This window comes from Rhipicephalus microplus, chromosome 4, assembly GCF_043290135.1.
Source record: "Rhipicephalus microplus isolate Deutch F79 chromosome 4, USDA_Rmic, whole genome shotgun sequence".
Lineage (NCBI taxonomy): Eukaryota > Metazoa > Arthropoda > Arachnida > Ixodida > Ixodidae > Rhipicephalus > Rhipicephalus microplus.
In genome coordinates this window covers 199,772,361-199,800,003 of record NC_134703.1, presented here as the reverse complement: position 1 = coordinate 199,800,003, position 27,643 = coordinate 199,772,361, and the positions used below count along the sequence as shown (strand labels likewise).

Here is a 27,643-nt window from a genome sequence, read left to right as displayed (position 1 = left end):
ACCTGGGACCATGCGCAAGCAACCTCTTTCATGACATTGAAGGGAATGGTGGCATCTAATGCTTGTATGGCCAGCTACAATCCAGAGCTACCCACCCTTGTGTCGGCAGATGCCAGTTCGTTCGGGCTAGGCGCGGTTCTCTTGCAGGAGCAACAGACGGGAGAGCGACGGACTGTCGCGTTCGCGTCAAGAGCACTGACTACCGCCGAGCAGCGGTACAGTCAGATTGAGAAAGAAGCGCTTGGTGTCTCTTGGGCTATCGAGAGGTTTGAGGAATTCCTGCGTGGACTCAGCTTTGTCGTTGAAACCGACCACCAGCCGCTCGTCAGGTTGCTTGGTTCCGCCGATCTGGACCTCATGCCCCCTCGCATCTAAAGATTTCGCATAAGGCTCATGCGATATCAGTTCACAGTCAAGTATGTTCCAGGAATGTACCTGGCGACGGCAGACACCCTCTCTAGGGATCCCGAAGGCTCTTCCACGTCTGAAGAGGACAGCACAGAAATTTTTGTGTCTCTGGTCGTGGTAGCCCTTCCTTCAACCCTGGCCGTACGTCTTGAAGACTTCAGGTCCCACCAAACTTCAGACGGCGAGTGCTCAATGCTGAAAGCATACTGCATGAAAGGGTGGCCTCGACGAGACCGTCTGCCGCTCAACATGACGCGTTACTGGGACCACAGGGGAGACTTCACTGTATGCGAGAACATGCTGTTCATGGGCGGATGCCTAGTTGTGCCTGGAGCACTACGCAGAGACATCGTGAACCTGCTGCTTGATGGTCACCAAGGCGTCAATCGGTGCTTGGCTGTGGCCCGAGGCTCTGTGTTGTGGCCCGGTCTCAACAGCCAGGTTAAAGCAGCCATAGAGAACTGCCCAGCATGTGCTTCTATACGCGTTCAATGCTGTGAGCCCATGATTGCGACCGAGACACCATCAGCTCCGTGGGAAAGGGTGACCATTGATTTGTTTCATTTTGCTAATCAAGAGTTCCTGGTGGTTGTCGACTACCGTTCTCGGTACTCTGAGGTCCTCACACTCCGGTCCACTTCTGCGGGAGCCGTTATTTCTGCGATCAAGGGCACATTTGCCCGACACGGCATCCCGGTGACTGTTGTCAGCGACAATGGGCGACAGTTTTCCTGCAAGCTTTTGAGGACTTTGGGAAGACATACGGTTTCACGCATGTCACGAGCAGTCCACGCTACCCGCAGTCGAACGGCGAAGCAGAGCGCATGGTTCACACGATCAAGGAGTTCTTTCTGAAGGCCACGGACTCGTTTCTGGCTCTGCTAGCATACCGTAACACTCCCAGAGTGTCTGGCTACAGCCCGGCCCAACTGCTCATGGGACGCTCTCTGCGAACTCGTGTGCCAGCCACGGCTCAAAGCCTTGTTCCAGATTGGCCCCAGGTGAACGTATTCAATGACAGAGATGCCGCCCAGAGATGAAGAGAACAGAGAGACTACAATAACCGACACCCAGCGCATGACGTTCGTGCTCTCGACAATGGGGAGGAAGTCTGGGTGCGTGACACGCGGGCAAGGGCGACGGTCCTAAGCCCGGCTCAGAGACCCCACTCCTACATCGTCCAGACGCCCAGTGGCATACTAGTGAGAAACCGCAGACACCTTGTCCCCTGCAGCAATCCTCAGTCGGCCCCCTCAGATGAGACGGGAATCCCCAACCCTGCGGCCCCGACATCGGCGCCGTCTCCCGGACCACAGCGGGCAGCAACCGGTAACGCATCGGACACTCCAGCTCCTGCACCTGCTGCACGATTGCCAGGTCACCGTTACACACGATACGGCCGGCGCGTAGTGCCACCTCGGAGACTGAATTTGTGAGACTGCTGCAAGGACTGTTTCTTGGTGGTGCTCTTTTGGAACACTTGTGTTTGAGAGCTCCGGAAGGAGGGATGTAGAGGACGCCACCTGTTGCTTCTAGTAACTGGGAGGTGGCGCCCCCACTCTGTATAAAAGGCATCGGTGCGCATTAAACGGGGCTTTTTGCTGTTTGTGAACTACGCGTTGTTGGATCATTCTTCGCGGGCTTCACGCCCACTTTTGGCTCGGCTAGCGGCGTCCGCGCTACCCGGGCACGCCACTACAGAGGGGAAGACAACAGTTTTTTTTTTTTTTTATGATGAACGGATCTTCAATGGTCAAGGCTGTAATGTGCATATGCAGGAAACCCCAGGACGTCTCAGACTTTCTCAGACATCTGAAGCTGCAGGCTTGAGAAGGGCTCTAGTGGGAGGAACGCCGAATATCGACGGCACAAATAGTAAATAAATAACATAAAAAACAATATGTGTACACAATGTTAAAAAAAAGACAGAGCACTATGTAAGCATAAGCTGCTGCTGTCAATCTAGTCTATTGATTCAAAAAAATTTTACACGGTCGTTGCAACTGGAGATTTCCATGCTCGGTCATTCATTAGGTCCTTTCCTTGTTCAGATCACTTACTGTTTCCTTTCCTTGTGCCCTGCTTCTGACACTAGCTGCAGCTTCTAAAATTTTAATTGTCAATAGTTTTTGTAGTCTTACATCTACGTAGCAACTTAACTCCTATCATAGTCATTGGGATGTGATCAGGAGCAGTCTTCACATTCACAGCAATCTGTGTGGACATCTTCAAATACCTTATAGCACACGATGCTGTGCTAGGTGACAACATATGACTGAGGCACAACAAAACATTTCGTGAAACGGGAAGAGCAGAAAAGAACAGCTGCTACTCTTTCTTTTCTTCTGCTCTTCCCGTTTCACGAAATGTTTTTCGTGCCTCAGTCATCTACACAAAGTAAGCACCAACTTGCCCAAAATCAAGTCCTTTTGAAATTTTTAGGTCACATTGCACTGGCTAACTGTAATGCTGTGATCAAACGAATCCTGTTCACCTGCTTGATGAACATTGTTTCCACGTACTGCAAGTTTTAATATTTCTAAGACTCCCTTTAGCAAGTGTTGTGATGCATTTCAAACTGTGAATGTTTAACATTATGGTGGGCATAAGAGTGACCTGAATGAGGTCATTTTAACATGCTACTGCAACATTATTGTGCTAATTGGTTCAGAGCCTCTGAAACCTGAATTACAAAAGACCGTGTGGGTAGTCATCTTTCTGTCGGCCTATTGCTTAAACTCTTTATTTCAGTGAAATTATTTTATTTACTGTATTGACTTCGTAGTGGTTTCTCTTGTGGGAATTGAGGCTAGCCCGCTGCCTTTGTGCGGGCTTTGCCGCCTTTTCTGCCGTTCTCATGTCCCGACATGTCTCCCCTCCTCCCCTGTATGCCGCGCTGGGGGAGCGGAGTGACGTTTAGCCCCCTCACTTGGTAGCGGATGTTGACTGTGGCGCCCCACGCGGAGTCTCCCGAAAGGTATTGCGCGTGTGCGTCGAGAGCGGGCGGGAGACCTCTCCGGGGACGACATGGGGTAAGCACGCTTTTCTTTTCCGTCCGTCAGTTCCCTGTGGGACTCGTTCGGACTTTGCCAACAGCGCCTTGCACCCGCAGCGAACGCTTACCTTATGTCGCTCCCCCCCTTCCGAACACTAGGCCGAAGGGAGGTACAGTGTCCTAGTGCATGGCCTAGCTACGTTGACCCGTCTCCCTCCGAAGCCAACGCGAGCGCCTTTGCCCTCGCTCGAGCAACCGGGCCTTGGTCCCGGTGTCTCTGTGGATCACCTTTATTGCGAAGACAAAGCTTGTGGCACACTGTGTAGTACTTTTATGCCCGTGGTGTGGATAAGCCTCTTCGCTTTCTCGCCGTGCCTTTGCAACGGGTTGTACTGCGTTTGGTGTTGCCACAGGCAATAAAGTGTTGTGACTTTGAGCAGTATCGTGTTCTCGCCATGGCAACGGTTATTGCGTGCCCTGCGGCTCGCTAAGACTGGACCCACGCTAGTGGCCGTACTCCTTCAGGATACGTGTCACTACACTCTCATTTTGAAAGTCTCACCCAACATTGAATCATTGCTTAAGCTAGATGCGTAGTGTTTATTCGAGGTTCAAGTCTGCAGGAATTTCCTGAACTATATATGTTGCTGCAGCAAGGCCAACAAAGTGAACACGTCAATTAGTGTATTTATTTCATTCTCATCCATGAAATAACAACATCCTCAAGGCTGTCTGTTGCCAAAAAAGTCAGGAATTTTTAGCGTCCAAGGTTTGCCACAGTGAGCATCTTCTCTAACCGTTCAGCATTGCTGAAAATGGCTGCCCTCCTTGCCGAGATTTCCTCAAGCTCGTCACCAATGCGCTGGTCCAGCTCTTCTAAGTTCTGTCGTAAAGGCTCCAGAATCGAGTCTGTTGCACTTCAAAAAAAAAAAAAAAAAAAACCTCATCAGCTTTGCTCAGTTCACTGTGAAACAGTGTAAAGAGAAACCTTTCGCACCACAAAAGCCAACACACTGCTTGGCAATCATTTCAGTCAGAAAGTGACTAATTGCAACGCATGCTCCTTTATATGACTGGCCAAAGTGCATTGACAGAGAACTTGTTAGTTTATCATGCTAATTTTGAACAGTGCGACTGAACATGGACAGAGTAGAACACACACAAGCACAGCGTCAACTCGAAATGTTTTGTTTTCATATGCAGGTGCATGTGTGTTTGTGTGTACACACACACACACACACACAGGGCCAAAAAAGACACTTTCAGTGAGAACACTACAGGAATGACATATCTAATTGTGCAGCTCTTCTATTATCCCTAAGGTTTAAGGAATTCTGAAAATGGCCAAAAAATACCACATAGTGAATTCCGCTTATCGATAGTCTACGTGTGTGCAGAAAAAAAAACAGAGCAATGAGTAGTGCATGAGGTTTTGACCATGATAACTTGGAGTTGTATTGGTTAGTAGCAATTAGGAGACTGTTATTGAAGAGGCACCAACTCATTCTACAACCTTGATTGAAAATGAAATGCATGAATAGCTCATAAAGGCAAAAAATCAAGCTTATCTTGATGATAAATTAATAGGCTTGTGTGAATAGTGAATTTTAGGTTCAATGTGAATTTGAAGTGAATAGTGATTTGGTCAAATGGAATTCAAATAGTACATATCACACATTATAAGGAAAAGGGGCACATTTTTGTCATGGCCCAAGTAACCTGCACAATACATATACTGTATTTCTTCAATTGAAATAAAAACAGTGCAAATATCATTCATCTTGGTTGAAAGGAAGTGGAAACAATAATTAGTAACAAGATTTGACTTTCAGTAGAATGAAAGTAATAACCTGTAAAATATAAAATTTGCTATACTTATAGCATATAGACCAGTATATCAAGCTTTTTAACTTATAAAGAAATGATGAATCGGTTTGAGGGTAATATGTCCCTTTAGCCTTGCCAAGGGGCTTCGCGGCAGTGTGGGTTTCTCTTGGGAGGTGTAGTCATGATGTAGCACCCCTTTTCTGCAGTGAAAAAAGTTTTACAGCTTGGAATAAATGCAGGCTAATAGAAATTTTCATGTGTGCTATGCACATTGCACATACTGATCACTTGCTCTGGTTCTTTTTCTCAGCTAACCTATGAATGCCATAAGCTGCACTTTGGCCAAAGACACAAAAGGTCGCCGCTTTCTGCTTCTTACACTGTTCTTATGCCGTGCCTTTTTTTCTCTCTTTTTTTGGACTTTGTGTCAACGTTTTATCTGGAGCCTTTTGAAAGAATGCCAATTCAGAGCTTTAGTTTCAGTCCTACCTCTGCTCGGAGCTGTAAGCCTGCAGATTCTTGGCGTGCTCCTCCTTCCACAAACTCAACTCAATGTTCATGGAGTCCAGGTCCTCAGAAAGTAAGTCCAGCAGCTTTCCCAGTGGGAGCGCTCCTCGGCTGACTGCTTGGATGTGCTGTCGGAGGGCATCGGTCTTGTCCTGGCCTGGTGCTTTAGAGACAATGCCTGGCATGACCTGTCAGGAAACATTCACTTGATAGTGTGAATATGAGAAATCTTCATCGTCAGTCAATGTTATGTGACAAGATGAAGGCCTGTCCCAACATTCTTCAGTTACAGCTTCTCGTGTCTTCTGAACCAAAGAATTGCAGCGGTGCAGAATGTAAAATGTCCCAGTTCTGTAACAACGCACTTTAACCTCAACACATCTTGAGTGTCTTTTTCTACGAAAGGTGCTGAAGATTTCTCCTTGGAACACCTTAAATGCAGCAGCTTTATGTTTTTAAATCTTTCAATGCCTTGCTTTCATTGTGTCAATTGAATCTGACAGTGGCTGCTGTTGGTCTGTTGCGCAGACCACTCTGCCTGCAAATATGGAACTGCCACGGTCAGTATGCTGCAATGGTTCTCGGCTATGTGCCCCACGCACGGCTGCGCCCTGCACTTGGTACCCTATCACCTCTGTAAAGAATAATCTGCTTAGTGAAACTAGGTAGATATCAAAGTTATATACATGGAAGCACAACTCTACACTTGGTGGGGAAGTTATTTTTTTAATTTTTTGGCAGATAATCAAAGCTGGAATAGCAGCGTGTATTTGAAAGTACTCGGTAGTGAGAAAGCCACACCTCCAGCTTGGCAGCATAAAATTGAGAAAATTTCCCACAAAATCACGCTCACTAAAAGAATACATCACTGGTTTTTTCGTGGATTCTTGGTGTGTAATGTGTAGTGTCATTGGCATTGATTGTGAAAACTAATAATGTGACGAATTTCGAAAATGTCGGACTGCACCGAAAGTGTAGTCCATGATTGTGCTAGCAAATTTAGTGTAAGCAGCAGTAGAAGTGTGATCGAAGCTGAACAGCCAAGTGTGTGGTGTGCGTAAACGAACGAATAAATTTAGCTACAATGTGCAACTACTTCACCCATCATATCTGGCTGCGTTCACGTGTGAACTGAAATGTTTGGTGCTCATAGTTTCTTCCCAAGCAATGTGTTCTGCTGTTTATATTTCTTTCAGTGTTGCGAATTTCATCGTGCATGCCTACGACTGCTCATATTTTTATTAACTTTTGCAATGTTAACTCATCTTTTACCACAAATAATCTTTTCATTGGCCGAGCATTGTGTTAGTTTGACTTGGGTCTGCATTGCTGTTAATATATTGGTGGGTGAACTTGTTGGCTCAGCGATGAGCCTACACAGTAGAGAGACGCTACGGAGGACAGGCTACAAAGAACACAGGACACAGTTTTAACTGAATGAGCACAAACTTTAACTGTTTGTATTATTCATGCAGAGTCGATATATAAATAAAAAATAAAGCACATGAAAACAGACTGTGCATACTTGATCTCACCTATGTGACATTCATCACAAAATTGATTTCAGCAGACGATAATTTTACTCATGGCTCACTAACACATATACTAGCACCCAGAGATGCCATGAGAGTAGCTTCATAAACTATTCGCTCCCTGTCATTTTTTAACCAGTTCAAAATAGTTGTTTTTTCTAACTCTGGTACACATGTGCATTGGTTATATTGGGGAGCTCAATTCTTGGGGTAATCTTTTGACAAGTGTACTCATGCTCTCTAAGCCTAGCATTAAAGGAGTACTGACACGAAATTTCTCACTTTTCATTTTTTTGTTTGCATCAAATGATAGGCCAAGCTTCAGACAACATAGAAAATGTATTGTTAAGTGTGAGTGTGCCCTGAAAAATTAATTACAGCATGCTTTTAAAATTTAGCTTTGGTTCCTACTGGACCCTGAGGTCAGGACATGGTATGAGCAGCGCTACCAGGCGATAGTATGTGCCCGTACACTATTCTAGACTCCGCTCACTTGCTTCGCATGTACGCTGGATGACAGTGACTGCACGACAGCCCAGCACGAACAGACGATCGAGAAGGCGACATGCAAGCTGCCATTTTTTGTGTTTTGGTGCTTGATGTCATCACAACAAGCCAGACTGCTGCTTGAAGTCACCCGGATTAGTACTCTAGCCTGACGTCAAGTTAGCGTCTCTCATAATCATATGGTGGTTTTGGGACGTTAAACCCCACATATCAATCAATCAATCATGATGTCAAGTTAGTGTCAATGTCTTTAGAAACGCTACGAGAAAATTTACTTCAATACCAAAGTATAATATCTTGTCGGCGTTTGCCGAGCGTCACGTTTGCTCAGAGCCGTCTCTGTACACAGGGTATTTGTATGGCAGAGTAAACTCACCTAGAAAAAAAAGTGTCAGTACCCCTTTAACACATCATGAGGTCTGTCCGATATATCTTTTTTTCAGCATGTTAATGGCAAGTGGTATACAACACCTACATCACACTGAACAAAGCTTGGTTTGTGGCATATTTTACAAATAATTTAATCTTGCATTATTTATGTACTATTAACATTCTTACACAATTCTAGCAATTTTTAGGTTCTGCAAATAAAACCGGCGTGCCATGTTTGTCAGCGATCATCATTAGTCAGTGCGATATCTTGTGGATGTAGGGGATAAGCATGAGTCGTTGCCTCTCTTTCTTGGTTTCAACTTTTTTCTTTTTTGCAGACATATCGCGAAGCATTTTTTCAGCGATACGCACAATTATTGAATCAGGAAAGCGGCTAGATTTTATTCCTTTGTAAATAGGAGTGTGCTCTGTCCTATCTCAGTTTTTTTTGTTGAAACAATTTGCACACAAAAAAGGGCTTTCCCTTTCAAAACGCTTTGTAGGTTTACCTATATTTTCGAACCAATGATATGAAAAAATCACCGTCCGAGCACTCCGTACAAATGGTTAACCAGCAAAAGCTGAAATGTGCTGCCCCAACGTTTAACAGTGGGTTCAACTCGACGTGGCACTGAAGCCTTCCGCAATTATTGGTTACACGTTCGTGCTTCTTAATGAGGTTAGACACACGTCTGGCTTGGGTTTACCCCACTGTTTTTTCACATGCCGCACATTGTGCCTCGCATGATCACGGTCATAGAGGAGTGTAATGAACGACGAAATGTGTTTCGCAATGTGGTGGTCGCAGTGGTTGTTCTCAAAGCACAGGCGGTCACAGACATCGCAGCCGAAGCCAAAGTGCCGCTGGAGAATTTCCCTCCGAAAGCGGGCGTACGCCTCGGCAAACGCGCTCCCACGATCATCACGTTAACGCTGTTGTGGCCGCAACACTGCTTGTTTAGCTTGAGTTGTTGCAAGCGTTTGGCATTTCGAGCTAACTGAACAGCGTGGTTTGCAGGATTTGCCCGCTGCCGGCGCTTGCATTCTCGTTCGTAATTAGCGCAGCTTGGAAGGCTGCCGGATCATCGGTACACAGTTGGTGATGGCACTTGGTCTCCCGGGTCTGTTTTTGTGCCCGGACTGCAGCACCGGCCCAGCGAATGCGAGCTCTCTCACATTTTTTCTGTTGGCGCTCTTCTAAAGTTGTCCGTGGCTTACCCATGTGGGCATTCTCAGTAGAAACTAATGCATGTTGCTCGGCGCCGCGGCTTCGGCGGAATGGGTGACGTCACTCACAAAGCAGCCAATGGTGTGTGCGCTTGGGTACGACGCTGAGAACGACAACTGATAGCACAGCCAAAGGAAACCACTTGTGAACCGATGCCGAGTGGTTTTTGGTTTTTCCTAGCCACATACGGCTTTCACTGTAAAAACTGGCTGTGGTATAGCCTTATATACTACAAATAAATAGTTTGAGACAAATTTGATCAAAATCAAGCCGGTAGTTTACAGAAAAAAAAAATCGTGAGAGTGTTTTTGAAGAGTGGGAAAACACTGTCCAACTGTGTCATGAAAGCACCACCTAGCGATTGCATCAACAGGTATTTGGGATGAAACTGTTGAAGCGAGTGTCATTGCTGAGGGCCACTTCTGAAGTTGTGAAGAGAAAGGTGTGTGGACCTCATTTCAACAGAGGAACACCTGCAAGTGCACCTCTTGTGAGCCATCGTAGGGCTGTGGTCTGTTGCTGTAAAGCTTACTTCACCGCATTAACAGACCATTCCTTTTTTGCCCATTTTTCTGTCCTTACTTTTGCTGCCAAAATTATTGAGTACAACCGTTGTCCCTGAATACGGGAAAACTTTTCAAGGGGTATACGATATCAAAAAAAATATTCGCATCCACCAATATGTGTAATTGTGCTGAGGAATGAGTGGTGCAATTTGACTGGGTATCGTTCCGCTGTACTTATGGGTAAAGTTGTTGCATAACTTTACAAAAACACATGGTGTCTGGAAGCCAAAGTCACCTCTCTCAAGAACTAGAAAAATAAGAAAGTCTCAGGCATTGGTAAGTTCTTGATTGGTAAGTTCTATCAATCTGAAGAGAAGGAAAAATCAGAAGCTATTATAAAAAGCTTACCAAAATTTGCTGTCATTGTAACCCTATAATCACCCTTTGAAAGCTTGGCAAAAGAATTTTTCTTGAGATTACGAAAACTTGGGTAAAATATGAGTGACTTAGTGTTGCACTAATTGCAAGGGAATGTGGGAGAACATTTTTTCTGCAGATAGAAAAGTGGGACAATAATTAATATACGAGGTTTGAATGTCTCAAAACCACCATATGGTTATGAGAGACGCCGTAGTGGAGGGCTCCGGAAATTTCGACCACCTGGCGTTATTTAACGTGCACCGAAATATGAGCACACAGGCCTGCAGCATTTTTGCCTGCACCGAAAATGTAGCCACTGTAGGTGGGATTTGATCCCACAACCTTTGGGTTACCAGTCGAGCGCCATAACCATTATACCACTGCGGCGGGCTGGAAAAGTGGGAGGTATATGTCCTATGGTTGCACAAGGGGCTAACCTAGCAGCCTGTACTTTCAGATTGTTTGAAGTCATGGAGTCGTATGATTCATTAACAGATTGGGGAAGACATGCGAGTGCAATGCTTCGTTTAGTGAACATTGAACAACTGCTATGGCAGCTCATGAGGCCTTTGTCACCTTTTTTCATATAAGCCCGACATCTGTGGCGGGGCTCTAGGTTTAATTTTAAGTCTATAATTCTGGTTTGGTAAATTTATCCTGAGTTGTAATTCTTTAAATACATCATGAAAGGCATTCAAGACAGAGGCATGGCACTCAGCCACTTCAAGCATAGGGGTTTGTTTTCGTGGCAGCCAGAGGAAAGTAACCATTTCTTTGCTGAAACTCAAACGGCATCCAAAACATCATATGCACGCGACATTTTGTCCAACTTTTCATCACTGCTACTTCTGTGCGCGTGCAAAGCACTCGCAGCAGTACGCCTTACCAAAATATTACCACTGAGACACTACCGTGTGAGCGAAGTGCAGTTGCGCAAGAACGGCACTATTGAACCACTCGTGCCGTTCCCCATGGTAATGCAAGTGGTTCTTTTTTTCATTAATCAAAGAAACGGACAAGCAGCATTTTATCACATGTTGTAATGCACGAAAGGCTCTTTATTTTTTTAATGCAACTAGTCTGATTAGTATACAATTATACAAACTGTACTGGGAACTTCTAAGGCCATTCGAAACATTGCAAAAATGTCCCACTCATGACGCATATTGTCACGAGGTTGTGACGTGAACGAAGGGAGCAGACTCCAGGTCTAAAAAGAAATTGTTCAATCGGGCCGATTTTGTGGCCACGCAAAAGGAAAGTAAGACACTGACACTGATAGCAGCCAACAGAGCATTGGCCGTCGATCAATCGACAAGCGGGGAGGCGTGTCGGAATTTATACACTTACCGTCGACTATTCTAGCGTTATCACTAGTGGCAACGTAGGTTCCAGAATAAACTGTACTGTTCACGAAGTGGGCGTAGTCTTAACGAAATCATCTACTGCCATCCTGAAGCTTCTCGAATAGTGTTGGCATTATCGCTGATGATTACTCACAGTAAAACGAGGTGATAACAAAACATGAGGAGAGAATGTGGCAGTACGGTGTTGTACATTTACCCTAACTTCTCAATGAGTAGAGTGCTACTCTTGATAATATTGACCTTTTAGACATCCTCTAACATTGATCTTTTACTTTGACATAAATTGTTATATTTGCTTTAGCATTTCTTAAATATACAGTCTCCTTTTGCCACAATCATGTTGCACAGAACAGGAGAGATTCATAGTAGAATTGTTCTTCCTTCTCACTGCACAAATGCAGTTCCATTGTCTTTTACGTAATAACTGCAAATAAATCCGTAACAGTTCTAGAAATTCTTGCACTCCTGTCAGACATTCATTCATAAACTTTTCACTGCCATATGTGTCGATGGCTTGAGCTTCAAAGGCTTTTTTTGATGGCTTGAACTGCTTGTACTTGCAGAATGAAATTATTATGTCTTTCACATCCACTGATATATATGTAAACCATTGATCTTTGTTAAAAAATTCTAAGACTTCCTGAGAGTCATTGATGAGGTACAGGTTGTCAATTGGGAGAGTTAACAGATGTGTTTTTAGATATCTTGCAATTTCGGTTCGGTCAAAATCTTCAACAATAACCCTAAACAGATTTTGCTCTGTGTTTTTTTTTACAGCACTTTTTTCTGTCCTTGTTTTTTCGCTTCCGTAGATGCACTGTAATTACTTCTAAGTTGCACTGTTCATATATTCAGTTTTTTTACCTCGTTGAATAGACCAAGGGTGACTTCCATGCTATCTTTGGTTTTTTTCTGAGTACTGCACAGGCCCATTTTACTGCATGTTATACTAGCTTTTTTGCACAATTCCTCTAGTCCTCATCGGTCTATGTCTATCACCCTGAAATTTCTGCTCAGAGCCTACAATACTTTTCCTTCATAATCTTCATGATTCAAGAACACAAATCACTGTCTTGTCTAATAAAAGTAGCCATAAATCATTGCGTTTCAGCAGCCAGATCGTAGTATCATTCAAACAGCTCTGCATACATTTTCTTTCTTGATTTTTCTTGAAGCATTCAACACATTGATTTGGTGCTTTTGAAACACATTCGCTTCTGTGTTCATTAGGAGTTCACTTCGCAATACTGCGCACAATTTCTAACAGCTGTACCAGTTTGAGATGCAGTTGTATTGCAAATTTGGGACCTTTATCGAGCATGTACTGGATCCTTTCTGGAAGCTGGTAGCCTGAGAAGCTCCTACGACCATTTTTGTGAGACCTCACGATGTGTTAACACCAAGATTACAATTTGGGCCTGTTGGTCTGCCATTAGTGTGTGTAACATTGTGCAAAAAGGACACAATAATAGACGATGTAACACGCAGAGCGCAAACTTTCAACAGTTTATATTGGAGCAGAATTACCCTTCTTATACATAAAAACGGCAGAAAAGGGAAGCTTGCAATGAAAAAATCCATAAACAGGGGATGTATGCTCAAGACAGTGTTTCAACAAGTGGACTTATTTTCCTCAAGGCTAGCCTCAAGTTCTAGCCTTGAAGAAGAAAAGGCAACTTGTTAAAAGGTCAGCTTGAGAACACATTCCCTTTTTATTCTTGACTGACATAAATGCGTATGTCCCAAAAAACATCATAAAACACGTGCACAACCACTAAAATATACTATTTCTTTTGCTGACGACGCTATAAAAGCCTCATTGACACACTTATCTTTCAGGTGCAAGATGTTATGTGCTTCTATATCAATCATGTTGGGTAATTTCTACTTCAGACGATTATGATGCACTCTTTAAACTCAGGTTTACATCTACGATTTCCGCAATTAGATAGCAAACCAACCACCTAGGAGATTTTTAGTGTAACTCACGTGCTTGCGCAGCCTGCTCTTAATGCAACAAGCTGATTGCCCAACATAATAGCACTTACAAGTTAAAGGTGTGCGGTACATAATACCTTCATTGCATGCAACAAGCTTGTTGCTATGAGGCTTACTGCAATACTTTTTCCTCTGCTTTACTTATTGGTCATATGGCACAGCTTAGCAAGTTTATTTGGGGTGAAAAATAACACTCTAACATCAACCTGTTTGGCTAATAAGTAGAACAACCAGGTCACTGCATTAATGACAGGCTTCACGAGTACACAAATTACGTTAAAAATCAGTCAGGTGGTTGGTTAGCCATCCACTGCAGAGATTGCAGATCTAAACCTGTGTTCGAAGAGTGCATCATAATTAAACAACATGGTTGATTATGGAAGCACATAATATCTCGAAATCGAAAGATAGATGTGTCAGTGAGGCTTCTGTAGACATTGCTAGCAAAATAAATAACATTTATTAGTGGCTGTGCATTTGTTTGATGATGTTCCTTGGAACATGCAGATATGCACGTCAAGTATAAAAAGGGTCATACGGCTCAGTAATGAATTGTTGAAAGTTTGCAGTCCGTGTGTAATGGAACATCTTCTTGTGCCCGCGTTCTTTATGCACAGCATTATACCCACTAGTGTTAACACTATGCTTAGAAAGCAGAGGTATAATTGCCAACAGATTACCCACCCTAGAATTTAGCTACCCATTGTAGTTAATGAACATGCATACAAAAATCTAAAAAAATGACAATTATGAAACAGGCTTGAAAGACGACAGGGAGAGAACAGTTGACGAAGCTGCTCTCATGGCATATCTGGGTGCCGAAACATGCGTCAGCGAGCCATCAATGAAACTGTCTCCTCATGAAATCTATTTCGTGATGGACTTCACATAGGCCGGGTCAAACGTACTAACTCTTTCAACGTGCTTTTATGAACTTGTATTGACTATTCATGAATAATAAAACCAGTTCGAGTTTGCACTTGTTCGGTTGAATTGTGTTAAATGTTTTTTGTAGTCCGTCCTTCGTAGCATCTCCCTACCGTAAGCGCATCGCCAAGCCAACACGAATCAACTAGCCCCTTTTGTCGCATTACTGAACTTGTTAAATTGAAAGTGGTACAATTTGATCTGAAGCAGTAAACAATTCACAAGTGTATTGTTAAAGCTGCCCTTGACGAAATCTCTCTGTGAATACATTGAAAGCATCTTTGCAGAGCAGCAGCAATAAGTAGCACAAGTTACTTTGAAGAAACATGTGACAAAATATCATTTTCTTCAATGTTGAAATGTTTTTATTAATCTGAGATTGGTTGTAGTGGCAAGAGTGGCTTGCTTACTTTCTGGACTCAGATCTTGATGAAAATTATTCTTCAAACACCTTGGAGCTCTGATCTACCAACCCAGCAACCTTTCAAAGGAAAATGAAGCTGTGTTAACATTTACCGGTTCAGCTGCTGTGAAGCCCGTCGATGGCCGCTGGCTTCCTTGTTCCAACTCCTTCTTTGCTTCAAGGATCTGCTTTACCAGGCTTCCTGCAAGCAAGAGGCAGTATGCTGCCCGATTGATTCTGGAGCACATTACTTTATGCTGACAAGTCTGTTTGACCAAAGTTATGGAACAGCAACATGATTTCCAAATACTACATATGACATTTCATTGCTCTGAAACCTTACCATTCATAGGAGACACAATGGAATTTTCAAATATAATTGAATTCTAATATATTTGTGCAGCAAGCATTAGGTATTCTTATAGTAAGTATTGAATATGCAACTTGTTTGTAATGAAGTTGAACGGTACTGAGGACAGCCACAGCATTTCCTGCACATATTGGGAACCTGGTGCTGAAGTGTCTTGACAGTGTGGTACATGTCTAAACTGAGTATTTTTCCCAACACACTAGTGTTGGGGCCTTAATGTTCAGAATTAAGTAGTCATTGTGCAAATTGTAAATTTCAGGTTGTAAGCGAATTCAAAGTCAATTCAACTAGTATATATATATATATATATATATATATATATATATATATTGTAGGCATCTATTATGCGCTTCATCCTCATCTAAACAGCAGTCAATCATCATCATATGTTCTGGCTCACAATCATCATCTTCTTGGCACGAGCACTTCTTTGTCGGGTCCGTTGCGCTTGTTCGTTCCCGAGTTCATGACGAATAAACCTCGTTACAACCGAGTCGTCATTCGTGGTGGAGGTGGATTGACGTTCCCAGTACCTCTCCTTACAATGCCTACTCGCTGGAGCTCCGTTCAGGCCGCCGCTTGGACCCTCAGTCCGCCAACATGTCTCAGAGTGAGTGGGTGGATGCCCTTTCTGCTCCCGTCTCTGCGCCGCAAGCCGTCACTGCGCCGCAAGCCCCTCCTCTTTACATCGTAAACCACCAGCGTGACCCTCCGATCTTCGCTGGTCTCTGCGGCGAAGATGTGGAGGACTGGCTCGATAACTACGAGCGAGTAAGCGCAACTAATCACTGGGACGACTCTAACAAGCTCCGCCGAGTATCGCTTTATCTCACGGGCGTTGCCAAGACATGATTCTTGAACCATGAGATCGGCCTCACCGACTGGCCTGCCTTCAAGCAGCAGCTTCGCCAAGTATTCGGCATGCCAGCCGTTCGATACGCTCTAGCGAGGAGGGCCCTAGATACTCGCCAACAACATCCCGGCGAGTCATACACATCTTATATCGAGGATGTCCTTGCACTTTGCCGGCGCGTCAATTCTTCGATGTCCGAGTCGGACAAACTGCGCCACATCCTGAAGGGCATCGGAAGCATTGCCTACAATGCCCTTGTTGCCCAGAATCCTTCTACTGTCACTGACGTCGTCTCTACGTGTCAGCGTCTCGACGAACTTGATTCTGTTCGCCTTCAGTCGGGCAATAGTGAACACCGTACAGCAGACCGGGACCTGCGTGACATGATACGGGAGATCATACGAGAGGAACTTCAATCAATGGGCATCTCACAACCTTCTCCATCTGTCACACAGCCTTCAAGCATGGCCCTCCGTGACATCGTAAGGGAGGAACTAACATCATTCACCGGTCCAGCCTACGTCCAGCCACGTACGTCTAGCCCTCCAACGTACGCGCAAGTTGCGGCCGCGCCTCCTCGCAACGTAAACTCTACTTCACCACTGCCATCATTCACGCCGGTTGCTGCTGCACCACCGGTCCACTTCCGGCCAATCCCACCCGACCCTTTGTCAGTCCACTTGAGTGCGCTATCTCCCGGTGCGCCGAACGCCTTCTACTACCCGCCTTGGCGCACGTCTCGCCCAACATGCTTTTACTGTGGATATCGTGGCCATATATCACGCTTCTGCCGCAAGCGCCAGCAGGACGAGCGTCGTGGATACGACATGCGCAAACGGGACTTTTCCAGAGGGGATTCTTATGCTCGGCGTTATTCATCTGGACAGCAGCGGTCTCCATCTCCGCCCGCGTCGACTGAGACGCGGAACACTTACTGTTCAAGCCGACGCCGATCACCTTCGCCCTTCCGTCGCTCCTCCTCTTCTCTTCGGCCAGCCTCGTTTACTACTGACAACCGGTCGGAAAACTAAATGATGCAGTTTTCGGAGGAGAAACTGCATGTAACAGTAGGACTCATATTCCTCCAGCACGCCCGTTCAACATGGTTTCTGTTACGGTGGAAGGAGTTCTCGTGGACGCTTTGGTGGACACCGGTGCTACAGTTTCTGTGATTAGGTATGATTTGTGCAAACGCCTGAAAAAAGTAATGACACCTTATAATGGACCCAATCTAGTCGAAGCCCAGGGGAACGCTATCCGCCCTTTTGCTCTTTGTACTGCTCGTGTGTTTATTGATGACATTTTGCATTACATCGAGTTCACTGTGCTTACCCGGTGCTCTCACCAGCTAATTCTAGGGTGGGACTTCCTATCTTCTTCTTCAGCCGCTATATGTTGTGGTGAACGGATTCTGCACCTAACTAATACGGACTCCATGTTCGACGAAGGCGTCTACAAGCCTCTACGCCTGTTCGCTCGCGAAGATCTCGAACTACCGCCACATCAAGAACGAATTGTGACCCTGATCTCTAAGGACATCGACCACGGTGACGTCTTGGTGTCCCCTTTGTCGACTTGCGTCGGAAAAGGCATAGCCCTTGCATCTGGTGTCGTACACTTTCACCATGGCTCCGCGCTCATCATTGCTACGAATGAAACGCTAGAGAAAATTCTCCTGCTTGAGGGCACTGCAGTAGCCTGTGTTGTGGATGCTGAGCCTGTCAGCGTCACGCCACTTAACCCTGCCTCTACCAACGACCGTTCTATGAGTAAGCCTGCCTCATCCTCTCCCTTCACAGCTCTTATCAGTGATGACTTAACAGCTATGCAGGCGCAGCAGTTGCTTGCGTTATTAACGAAACACGCCGATTCTTTCGACACCTGCTTCTCAACGTTGGGCCGAACTACCACTGCAGCGCATCGCATTCAGACGGAGGGAACATCTATTGTACATCGCCGCCCGTACCGCGTGTCTCTCTCTGAGCGAAAAATCATCGAGGAAAACGTTGCTGACATGCTCCAACGAGAAATAATTCGTCCATCAACTAGCCCTTGGTCATCCCCTGTTGTTTTGGTACGAAAAAAAGATGGCTCCGTGCGCTTTTGCGTTGATTACCGGGCACTTAACAACATCACACGCAAGGACGTATACCCCATGCCACGCATCGACGACGCCCTTGATTCACTGCAAGGCGCCGAATACTTTTCAAGCCTTGATTTGCGTTCGGGATATTGGCAAATTCCCATGCACAATGACGACAAAGAAAAAACGGCATTTGCAGCCCCCGATGGCCTATACGAATTTAACGTGATGCCTTTCGGGCTCTGCAATGCGCCCGCGTCGTTTGAACGCATGATCGACACCGTCCTGCGTGGTCTGAAATGGAAGACGTGTCTCTGCTACCTTGATGACATTATCATCTTTTCATCAACGTTTTCTCAGCACCTTAGCCGCTTGGATGACGTCCTAACATGCCTCGCCGGTGCGGGTCTGCAGCTCAACACTAAGAAGTGCCGTTTCGCCACCAAATCCATCAAGGTTCTCGGTCATGTCGTCAGCAAGGACAGTATTCGCCCTGACCCCGAAAAGATCGCTGCCGTCCTTCGATTTCCATGCCCCACAAGACTTAAGGATTTGCGAAGTTTTCTTGGCCTCGCATCATATTTTAGTCGCTTCATACGAAGTTTCGCTTCAATAGCTGCGCCACTTCACAAACTACTTGCATCTAATGCACCCTTTGTGTGGTCCGAGGAATGTCAGTCGGCGTTTCACCTATTGAAGAAAGCTTTGACGTCAGAGCCTGTACTCTGCCATTTTGATGACACCGCCCCAACACTCCTGCATACCGACGCCAGCGGCTGCGGTATAGGTGCTGTTCTCCTCCAACGCGATAACTCTGGACGGGAAAGGGTCATCGCATATGCTAGCCGAGTGCTAACTTCTACCGAAAAAAACTATACCATCACTGAGCAGGAGTGCCTCGCTGTGGTTTGGTCCATACAAAAGTTCCTTCCTTATCTGTACGACCGTCAATTCACCATCGTAACGGACCACCACGCCTTATGCTGGCTTTCTACAATGAAGAACTTGTCTGGACGCTTGAGTCGTTGGATTTTACGCCTACAGGAGTATCAGTTTGAGATTATTTATAAATCGGGCAAAAAACATCAAGACGCCGACGCTCTTTCTCGTTGCCCACTACCTACGGCGTCGTTCGACACTCCAGCTGCCACTTCCAACGACACCAGTGCGGATGTGACTCCCACTTCTGTTGCCTTGCTCGCCTCGCTGTACCAACCGCCAATCGACAATGAACAACCCTTCAGTTCTCGCCAGCAGGCTGACCCGTATTGTCGGCGCATTATAGACCACCTTTCAGGAGCTACGCGTCCACCCAATGCGCGCCTTCGTCGACAACTCGAGCACTTCAAGTTTCAGGACGGTGTGCTGTATCGTCACATATATCATCCTGACGGCCAACGCTGGGTACCTGTTCTGCCACGCGCTCTTCAACATCATGTACTTAACGCCTTTCATGACGATTTGACTGCTGGCCACCTAGGCTTTCACAAAACCTACGACCGCATTCGAAGCCGCTTTTATTGGCCTGGGATTTCTACCAGCGTAGCAAAGTACGTGGGTTCCTGCTCTCCATGCCAACTTCGCAAACTTCCGACATCTCCCCCGGCTGGTCAGTTACAGCCAATGACGTGCCCTACAACACCTTTCGAGGTCGTCGGTGTCGATCTTTATGGACCCCTTCCTGTTACTGGTGCTGGAAATAGATGGATAGTCACCGCCGTCGACCATATGACACGCTATGCCGAGACAACTTCAGTAGCTACTGGTTCAGCATCGGAAGTTGCTGACTTCGTCCTTCAGGCCATAATACTACGTCATGGTGCTCCTCGTGTACTTCTGAGTGACCGTGGAAAGGTGTTCTTATCACAGCTTTTAGGTGAAGTTCTTCGCGTCTCTGGTACCACACACAAGATGGCGTCTAGCTACCATCGTCAAACAAACGGTCTGAATGAGAGATTTCATCGAACCCTTGCCGACATGATCGCCGTATACATTCAACCGGATCACAGAAACTGGGATAAACTTCTACCGTTCCTCACTTTCGCCTACAACACCACTGTTCAGCGCACAACCGGCTACTCACCGTTTTATCTCAATTACGGACGTTCACCTACTTTCTTTATCAATGTTTCCTTCTTCACCAGCAATGGCCCTACATCACCATCTTCTTGCGAAGAATATATTTCTCGCCTTGCCCAGTGCCGCCAGCGCGCTCGTATGAACACGGAAGCTACGCAACAAGCAAGGAAGGCCGTCTACGACACCTCTCATCGTGTGGTATCATTCCGACCGGGTGACGAGGTGCTGCTATTGACACCAATTCGCACACCTAGTCTCTGCGACAAGTTCCAGCCTCGATTCATCGGCCCATATGTTGTTTTAGAGCAGACTTCACCTGTCAACTATCGTGTGACGCCTCTTGTCGTGCCAACTGACCGCCGTTACCGCAGCACCGAAATTGTACACGTTTCCCGCATGAAGCTTTTCACACGACGTTCCTCGTCACCTTGACTACCCGCCCGCAGCGGCCAGGCTGGCCGCTTCCACGGGGGGGGGGGGGGGGAATCAGTGTAGGCATCTATTATGCGCTTCATCCTCATCTGAACAGCAGTCAATCATCATCATATGTTCTGGCTGACAATCATCATCTTCTTGGCACGAGCGCTTCTTTGTCGGGTTCGTTGCGCTTGTTCGTCCCCGAGTTCACGACGAATAAACCTCGTTACAACCAAGTCGTCATAATATATATATATATATATATATGAGTGTGTGTGTGTGTGTGTGTATATGTATGTATTGCTCCAGTATGAGCCAGGCTGTAGTATGTGCCGGGTAGGTAGAAGAGGAAGACGACGTTGTCTGGTGCGGCCTGAGGACTCCATCTTTACCGCGACTGCCGAACTTCATTCTCATTCTGTAAATAAATCCACCTATTCTTTTATTCAACCGTAACAGTTTTGTGGTGGAGGCGCTGCGTAATCAACCAAGCAACACGACGCTTCAAGCGCCTGATCTACGACGAAGCCGCCACCTTGCTGGACTGCCCCCGTTACCACTGGCAGCTGAGATGTCTCACGGCGAAGAAGGAAACTGGATCCCTGCAGCTGCAGACCTTCTACCAGTCCCAGCAGCACCGCTAGTGCCAGGTTTGCGTGCGGCTGGTCCCTGGTTGCGTCAGGATCTGATAGTGCCTCGCACATTTGGTGGCAAATCTGGCGAGGACGTGGACGCCTGGCTCACACACTAAAAACGGGTGAGCAAATACTACCAATGGGACGTGGCGACCCAGCTGACCAATGTAGTATTTTTCTTAACGAACCCAGCACTCGTGTGGTACGAGAACCACGAAGATGCCCTCACGTCATGGGATCGCTTCGTTTCCGAAATAAGAGCGTACTTCGGAGACTCTATAACTAAGAGAAAGCAGGTCAAAGAAACGTTACTGCAGAAAGCTCAGTTCCTAGGAGAGACGTGCATGACCAATGTCGAGGCAATCTTGAAGCTCTGCAAGATTGTCAACCCTTCTATGTCAAAGGAAGACAAAGTTGGCCACCTATTGAAGGGCATTGCCGAGGACGTGTATCAGTTCCTCATCAGCAAAGACAGCCTTGCTACAGTAGCCGACATCATAAGCCACTGTCGCACATTCGAGACCCTGAAGATGCGACGTATCACCCCCAAGTTCGGTCGTCTATCGAATGTAACCACCGTGGCAAGTGTTGACGAATACACACCGCTTGATCTCGCGTCGACAATACGCCACATCGTTCGAGAAGAGCTCACTCGACACGCTCGCCCGACGCCGTACGAAGCTACACCCGCACCGCCTCCCTCCCGCCCTCCCGTGTATATTGCCGCAACAGGCATCGATGACTGCAACTACAGGCCACCCTCACCACCGAGGTCACAGCACAATAACTACCCGCTGCCGAGGTACGAAGACCGCTTCAGTTACCCCCATCAGCCAGCCAACACCTATTACGACCCGAAGGAAGATGTACCTGTACCATCACCACATCAGCGCAATGCCTTCCAGGCGTACAATGCATACCGCCAAGCCCCTGTGTGCTACCGTTGTGGTATCGCTGGGCATATAGCTCGGTACTGTCGTCGACAGAGAGAGCCAACATCCCGATATCATTACCCATCAGAGTTTCCGCCAGCAGGCACTGGTCACAACAACGGACATTGGCCCGCCTATTCCAGGAGTACCTCACGGCGGGGAAATCACTGTGGCAGTTCTCCCGCTTCTGACCGTAGTTTGACGCCTCTATCTGGCCGACTGCATCGTTCCCCTTTGCCGGGACGACACCTGTCATCACCGCCGCCGCCGGGAAACTAGCCAGCGCGACCGATGGAGGTGAGGTCGCACAGCAGGATTTGCCTCAGATGCCTCCGCCAGTTATAATGTCCAAAAACAAGATACGTGTGGAAATAGATGGCTTTTGTACAAGTGCTTTGGTGGACACTGGTGCTACGATATCAGTTATGAGTCTTTCTTTCAAAAGTCGCATTGGCCGCAAAGTTATGTTTTCTTGGGGCGAATCAACAAGGTTTCGTGGTGTTGGTGGGGAAGTACTTCATCCTGTCGGAGTTTGTGCCGTTAATGTCTTATTGGCAGGAAAGGTGCTCCCACCAGAGTTTCTTGTGCTGCAACGTTGTACCCGCGATGTGATTCTCGGTCTTGACTTTCTCCAAGGATGTGGCGCTTTCGTTGACTCTGGAAGCGGTGAACTTTCCATCATCGGTGACATTGTTCCTGCCCTCGTCGATGAGGCGCCGCAGGCCGCGAAGGATGCTCTGATTGTTTCCAATGAGCTGACAGTGCCGCCATGGTCAATGAGGTCAGTTGCGGTGTTCGCCCCAGAATCTGCAACATCTTTTGAAGCCATCGTTGAACCTGCCATCGTTCAATGTGCTAAGAAAGGCATCATCCCTCGTTGTTTGGTATCTGTTGATGAAGGAGCAACCTTTCTGTGGGCACTGAACTGTTTGCCAATGCCGGTTGTGCTCCCTTGAGGAATGAAGCTTGGCGTCTTCGATGATTCCACTGAAGGTTCTGTAGCCGTCGTTAACAACGACGAAAGCGAGAAAGGTACAGTCTCTGGCAAGCGCAGTTGCTCTTACGAGTCGCAGATCCTAGGCATGATTAGCACCACTTTGCGGTCACCTGAGCAGCAGACGTTACGCCATCTCTTGAGGCCAAGAGGAGAAGCCACTACCTTTGCCAAGAGGAGAAGCCACTACCTTTACCATGTTCTCGTGCTCACCATAGGATTGACACCAGCACTGCCCATCCGATCTGACAAAAGCCTTACCGAGTGTCGTCATCAGAACGAAAAGTTATTGCCGACCAGGTTCAGGAAATGCTGAAGAAGGGTGTCATTGAAGATTCGTGTAGCCCGTGGGCAGCACCGGTCATTTTGGTTAAGAAGAAAGATGGTGCCTGGCGGTTCTGCGTTGATTACAGAAGACTCAATGCCGTGACCAAAAAAGGTGCATATACGCTGCCTAGGATTGACGATGTTATTGACTGCTTACACTCGGCTTCGTACTTTTCTTCAATAGACCTACAATCAGGATATTGGCAGATACCTATGCACCCTTCAGACAAGGAGAAGACGGCATTCGTGACGCCTGATGGACTGTACCAATTCAATGTGATGCCGTTTGGGCTTTGCAACGCCCCCACCACTTTTGAAAAGTTTATGGACTCTGTCCTTCGTGGTCTTAAATGGGAGGTGTGCTTATGCTACTTGGATGACGTCGTCATTTTTGGTCGTACCTTCGAAGAGCACAATGTCCGTTTAAGCCTTGTTTAAGACTGTGTCGGAAAGGCTGACTTGATTTTGAACTCTAAGAAGTGCCGGTTTCGTGAACGACAAGCTTTACTCCTCGGTCACCTAGTTGACAAAGATGGTGTCAGGCCGGATCCCCGCAAAATCGAAGCAGTCGGCACATTCAAACCACCCCAGACACTGAAGGAACTTCGCAGCTTCTTGGGCCTATGTTCCTACTTTCACCGCTTTGTGCCCCGATTCGCAAACGTAGTACACCCACTGATGAGCTTGTTGCGAAAAGACAGCCCATTCGAATGGACACCTGATTGACATTTTCTGAACTGAAACTTCTACTGACATCTGAGCCTATTCTCCGTCATTTCGATCCTTCTGCTCCTACAGAAGTGCACAGTGACCCAAGTGGAATTGGCATTGGAGGTGTGCTTGTTCAGCGCCATGATAATATAGAGCATGTTGTTGCTTATACGAGTCGATCTCTAAGCAAGGCTGAAATGAATTATACGGTGACAGAGCAAGAATGTTTAGCGGCCGTATTCGCCATTCAGAAGTTTCGATGTTACCTCTACGGTCGTCCATTCACGATTGTGACAGACCATCATTCATTATGTTGGCTTGTTACCCTCCGAGACCCTTCTGGCCGCCTTGCTCGATGGGCTTTACGCCTTCAAGAATTTGACTTCAGCATTTCGTACAGAAGTGGACAATGTCATTCGGACGCTGATTGCATTTCTCGCCTGCCTATGACCACGACAGAGGACAGTGCAGATACCTTCGACATCTGTTTCTCTGCGGTCTCTCACACGTTTCCTGACGCCAATATCTTCAAACGAGAACAATTGAATGATTTATCTTTAGACCCTTTGTTCGTTGACGCTCGGAATCTCAAAGGCAGTGGTCGCTTTCGCATTCGTGATGGACTGTTGTGCAAAACGAATTACTCAGCAACCGGCGCATGTTATTTACTGGTCGTACCTCAAAGTCTTTGAAGCGACGTTCCCCGTACTATGCACGATGATCCAACGTCAGGACACCTTGGGTTCATTTGCACCCTGCATCGAGTGCAGCAGCGTTCTTACTGGCCTCGAATGCGAGATTTTACGAAACAATACGTCTCGAGCTGCGAGAACTGCCAGCGTCACAAACGACCTACCAGTGCACCGCACGGCCTTCTTCATCCCGTAGAACCGCCTACTACGCCTTTTGAGCAAGTGGGCATCGACCTATTGGGCCCGTTTCCGCGATCTTCGAACAACAACCGCTGGATAATAGTGTACGTCGACCACCTTACCAGATACGCCGAAACCGCTGCGATACCATCTTCTACAGCTGATGGCGTCCCTGCCCTTTTGTTACGCTCTGTTGTTCTTCGCCATGGTCCACCTCAAGTAATCATCAGTGACCGTGGTCGCATATTCATCGCCGACGCTGTGGAAGAATCGCTTCGCCTCTGCACTTCACAGTTCAGACATTCGACACCATACTATACCCAGACGAATGATCTTGTAGAACGCACCAATCGAACTCTTACTAACATGCTCGCTATGTACGTCGCATCCAATCACAAAAACTGGGATGAGATCTTACCATTTATTACTTACGCATACAATACAGCGAAGCACGAGACCACGGACTTCACGCCCTTCTACCTGCTCTACGCTCGATCACCACACAGCTCCCTTGATACAATCCTCCGAATTAAGCTCCATACAGATGAGTCCGTGGCTGAAATATTGTGCCGGGCTGAAGAAGCCTGCTAAATTGCTCGCTTGCGCACACTGGCATCACAAGATCGCTCCAAGCAACAGTACGATCAACGCCATGATGCCATTTCATTCCACAAAGGTGAATTCGTGTGGTTGTGGACCCCCCAACAAAAACCTGGTTTATGTCAGAAGTTTTTACCACAGTACACAGGCCCCTACGTCATTGTAGATCGCTTGACTGACTTGACGTACGTTGTGGCACGCTTGACGACACCTTTTCGTCGGTCAAATCGATTGCAGTTGGTGCACGTGGCTCGCCTCAAGAAGTTTCATCCCTCCAGTGACTTAAACTCGCCCAGCGGGCTTCGTCTGTGAACCGGGGATTGCTACGGTATGAGCCGGGCTGTAGTATGTGCCGGGTAAGTAGAAGAGGAAGGCCTGAGGACTCCATCTTTACCCCGACTGCCGAACTTCATCCTCACCCTGTAAATAAATCCACCTATCCTTTTATTCAACCGTAACAATATATATATATTGTCACGTCACTCCAGGGGGTGTCGACAAGGTTTACTGACGTCTGAGCAACAGGGCTCTAACCAAGCGCTTCGGTTGGGCTTGTTTGCCAGAGCGGGGCCCCACGTGCACTTCTTTCTTCTCTGTGGTGTGAGCCTTCACCTTGGCATACGACCCACTACTAGAAGTAGGTGGCAATATTCCCCCTCAACAACAAAAAAAAGAGCATCGTCCCGATGCTGTAAAGTTATTGAAAAAAACAAACAAAGTAGTTTAAACAATGAAAAAGGGCACCAATAATCAAATGTTAGATGCGATAAGTTTGCCAATGAAGAGGCAATTGTCGGAGCACAAATAAAAAAAAAACACAGGAAAAGTGGTCTTTTAGGAACGCGCAAAATAAGGCTTCATGCGTACCACGTGAACTATGTCAGAGGTCGGTTGTTTTCGTTGTACCCATCGTGACGACGTAGCGTCCGGAACCACTTCGTAGTTTACGTCACTCAAGCGGCGTAATACTTTATACAGACCGAAGTATCTGCTGAGCAACTTTTCGGAGAGGCCGTTATCGTCCTCTTCTTCTTGATTGACTAAAGGCATGGGTGCACGCGACAGCGTATCAGCGTCTTCATGCTTCCGTCCAGACTTATATACGATGGTAACATCAAATTCCTGTAGACGCAAACTTCATCGGGCCAGTTGTCCAGAGGGATCACGAATGTTTACCAACCAGCAGAGGGCATGGTGGTCCGTCACCACTTTAAATGAACGACCATAGACGTACGGGCGAAACTTGGTGATCGCCCACACTACTGCGAGACACTCTTTTTCTGTGGTCATGTAATTCACCTCGGTACGGGACAGTGAGCGGCTGGCATAGGCTATGACTCGTTCTTTGCCGTGTTGATGCTGGACGAGCACTGCACCGAGGCCGATGTTACTGGCGTCAGTGTGCACCTCTGTGTCAGCATCTTCGTCAAAATGCGCAAGAACAGGGGCTGATTGCATCCGCTGTCGTAGCTCGGCAAAAGCAGCCTGTTGCTCAGTAGCCCATACAAACGGTGTGTCGTCGCGTGTAAGGCGAGTCAAGGGTTCCGCTATCTTCGAAAACCCTCTAATAAATCGTCGATAGTAGGCGCACAAGCCCAGAAAGCGCCGAACAGTCTTTTTGTCTGTAGGATGCGGAAACGCGGCTACAGCGGCAAGTTTGTCGGGGTCGGGTCGGACTCCTTTGGCGCTGACTACATGGCCAAGGAATTTGAGCTCTTTACAACCAAAGTGACACTTCTGCGGTTTGAGTGTAAGATCTGCTGATTGAATAGC

At 46.8% G+C, this 27,643-nt stretch overlaps 2 protein-coding genes across 2 annotated transcripts in view; one reads left to right on the top strand and one right to left on the bottom strand.

The window, feature by feature from the left end:
* The first annotated feature begins 3,397 nt into the window (after positions 1 to 3,397).
* Positions 3,398 to 27,643, top strand: part of LOC119172532 (protein AAR2 homolog) — a 101,152-nt gene continuing 76,906 nt past the window's right edge. The window contains exon 1 of the mRNA XM_075893926.1: positions 3,398 to 3,440. Within this exon, the coding sequence (XP_075750041.1) occupies positions 3,436 to 3,440 (5 nt within the window). The 5' untranslated portion in view covers positions 3,398 to 3,435. The remainder of the gene's footprint in view (positions 3,441 to 27,643) is intronic.
* IFT54 (intraflagellar transport 54) overlaps positions 4,071 to 27,643 on the bottom strand; it is a 53,161-nt gene continuing 29,588 nt past the window's right edge. Inside the window, exons 13-15 of the mRNA XM_075893925.1 lie at positions 15,111 to 15,199; positions 5,720 to 5,925; positions 4,071 to 4,320 (exon numbers count right to left, since the gene is read on the bottom strand). Coding sequence (XP_075750040.1) covers positions 4,161 to 4,320; positions 5,720 to 5,925; positions 15,111 to 15,199 — 455 coding nt within the window. The 3' untranslated portion in view covers positions 4,071 to 4,160. The remainder of the gene's footprint in view (positions 4,321 to 5,719; positions 5,926 to 15,110; positions 15,200 to 27,643) is intronic.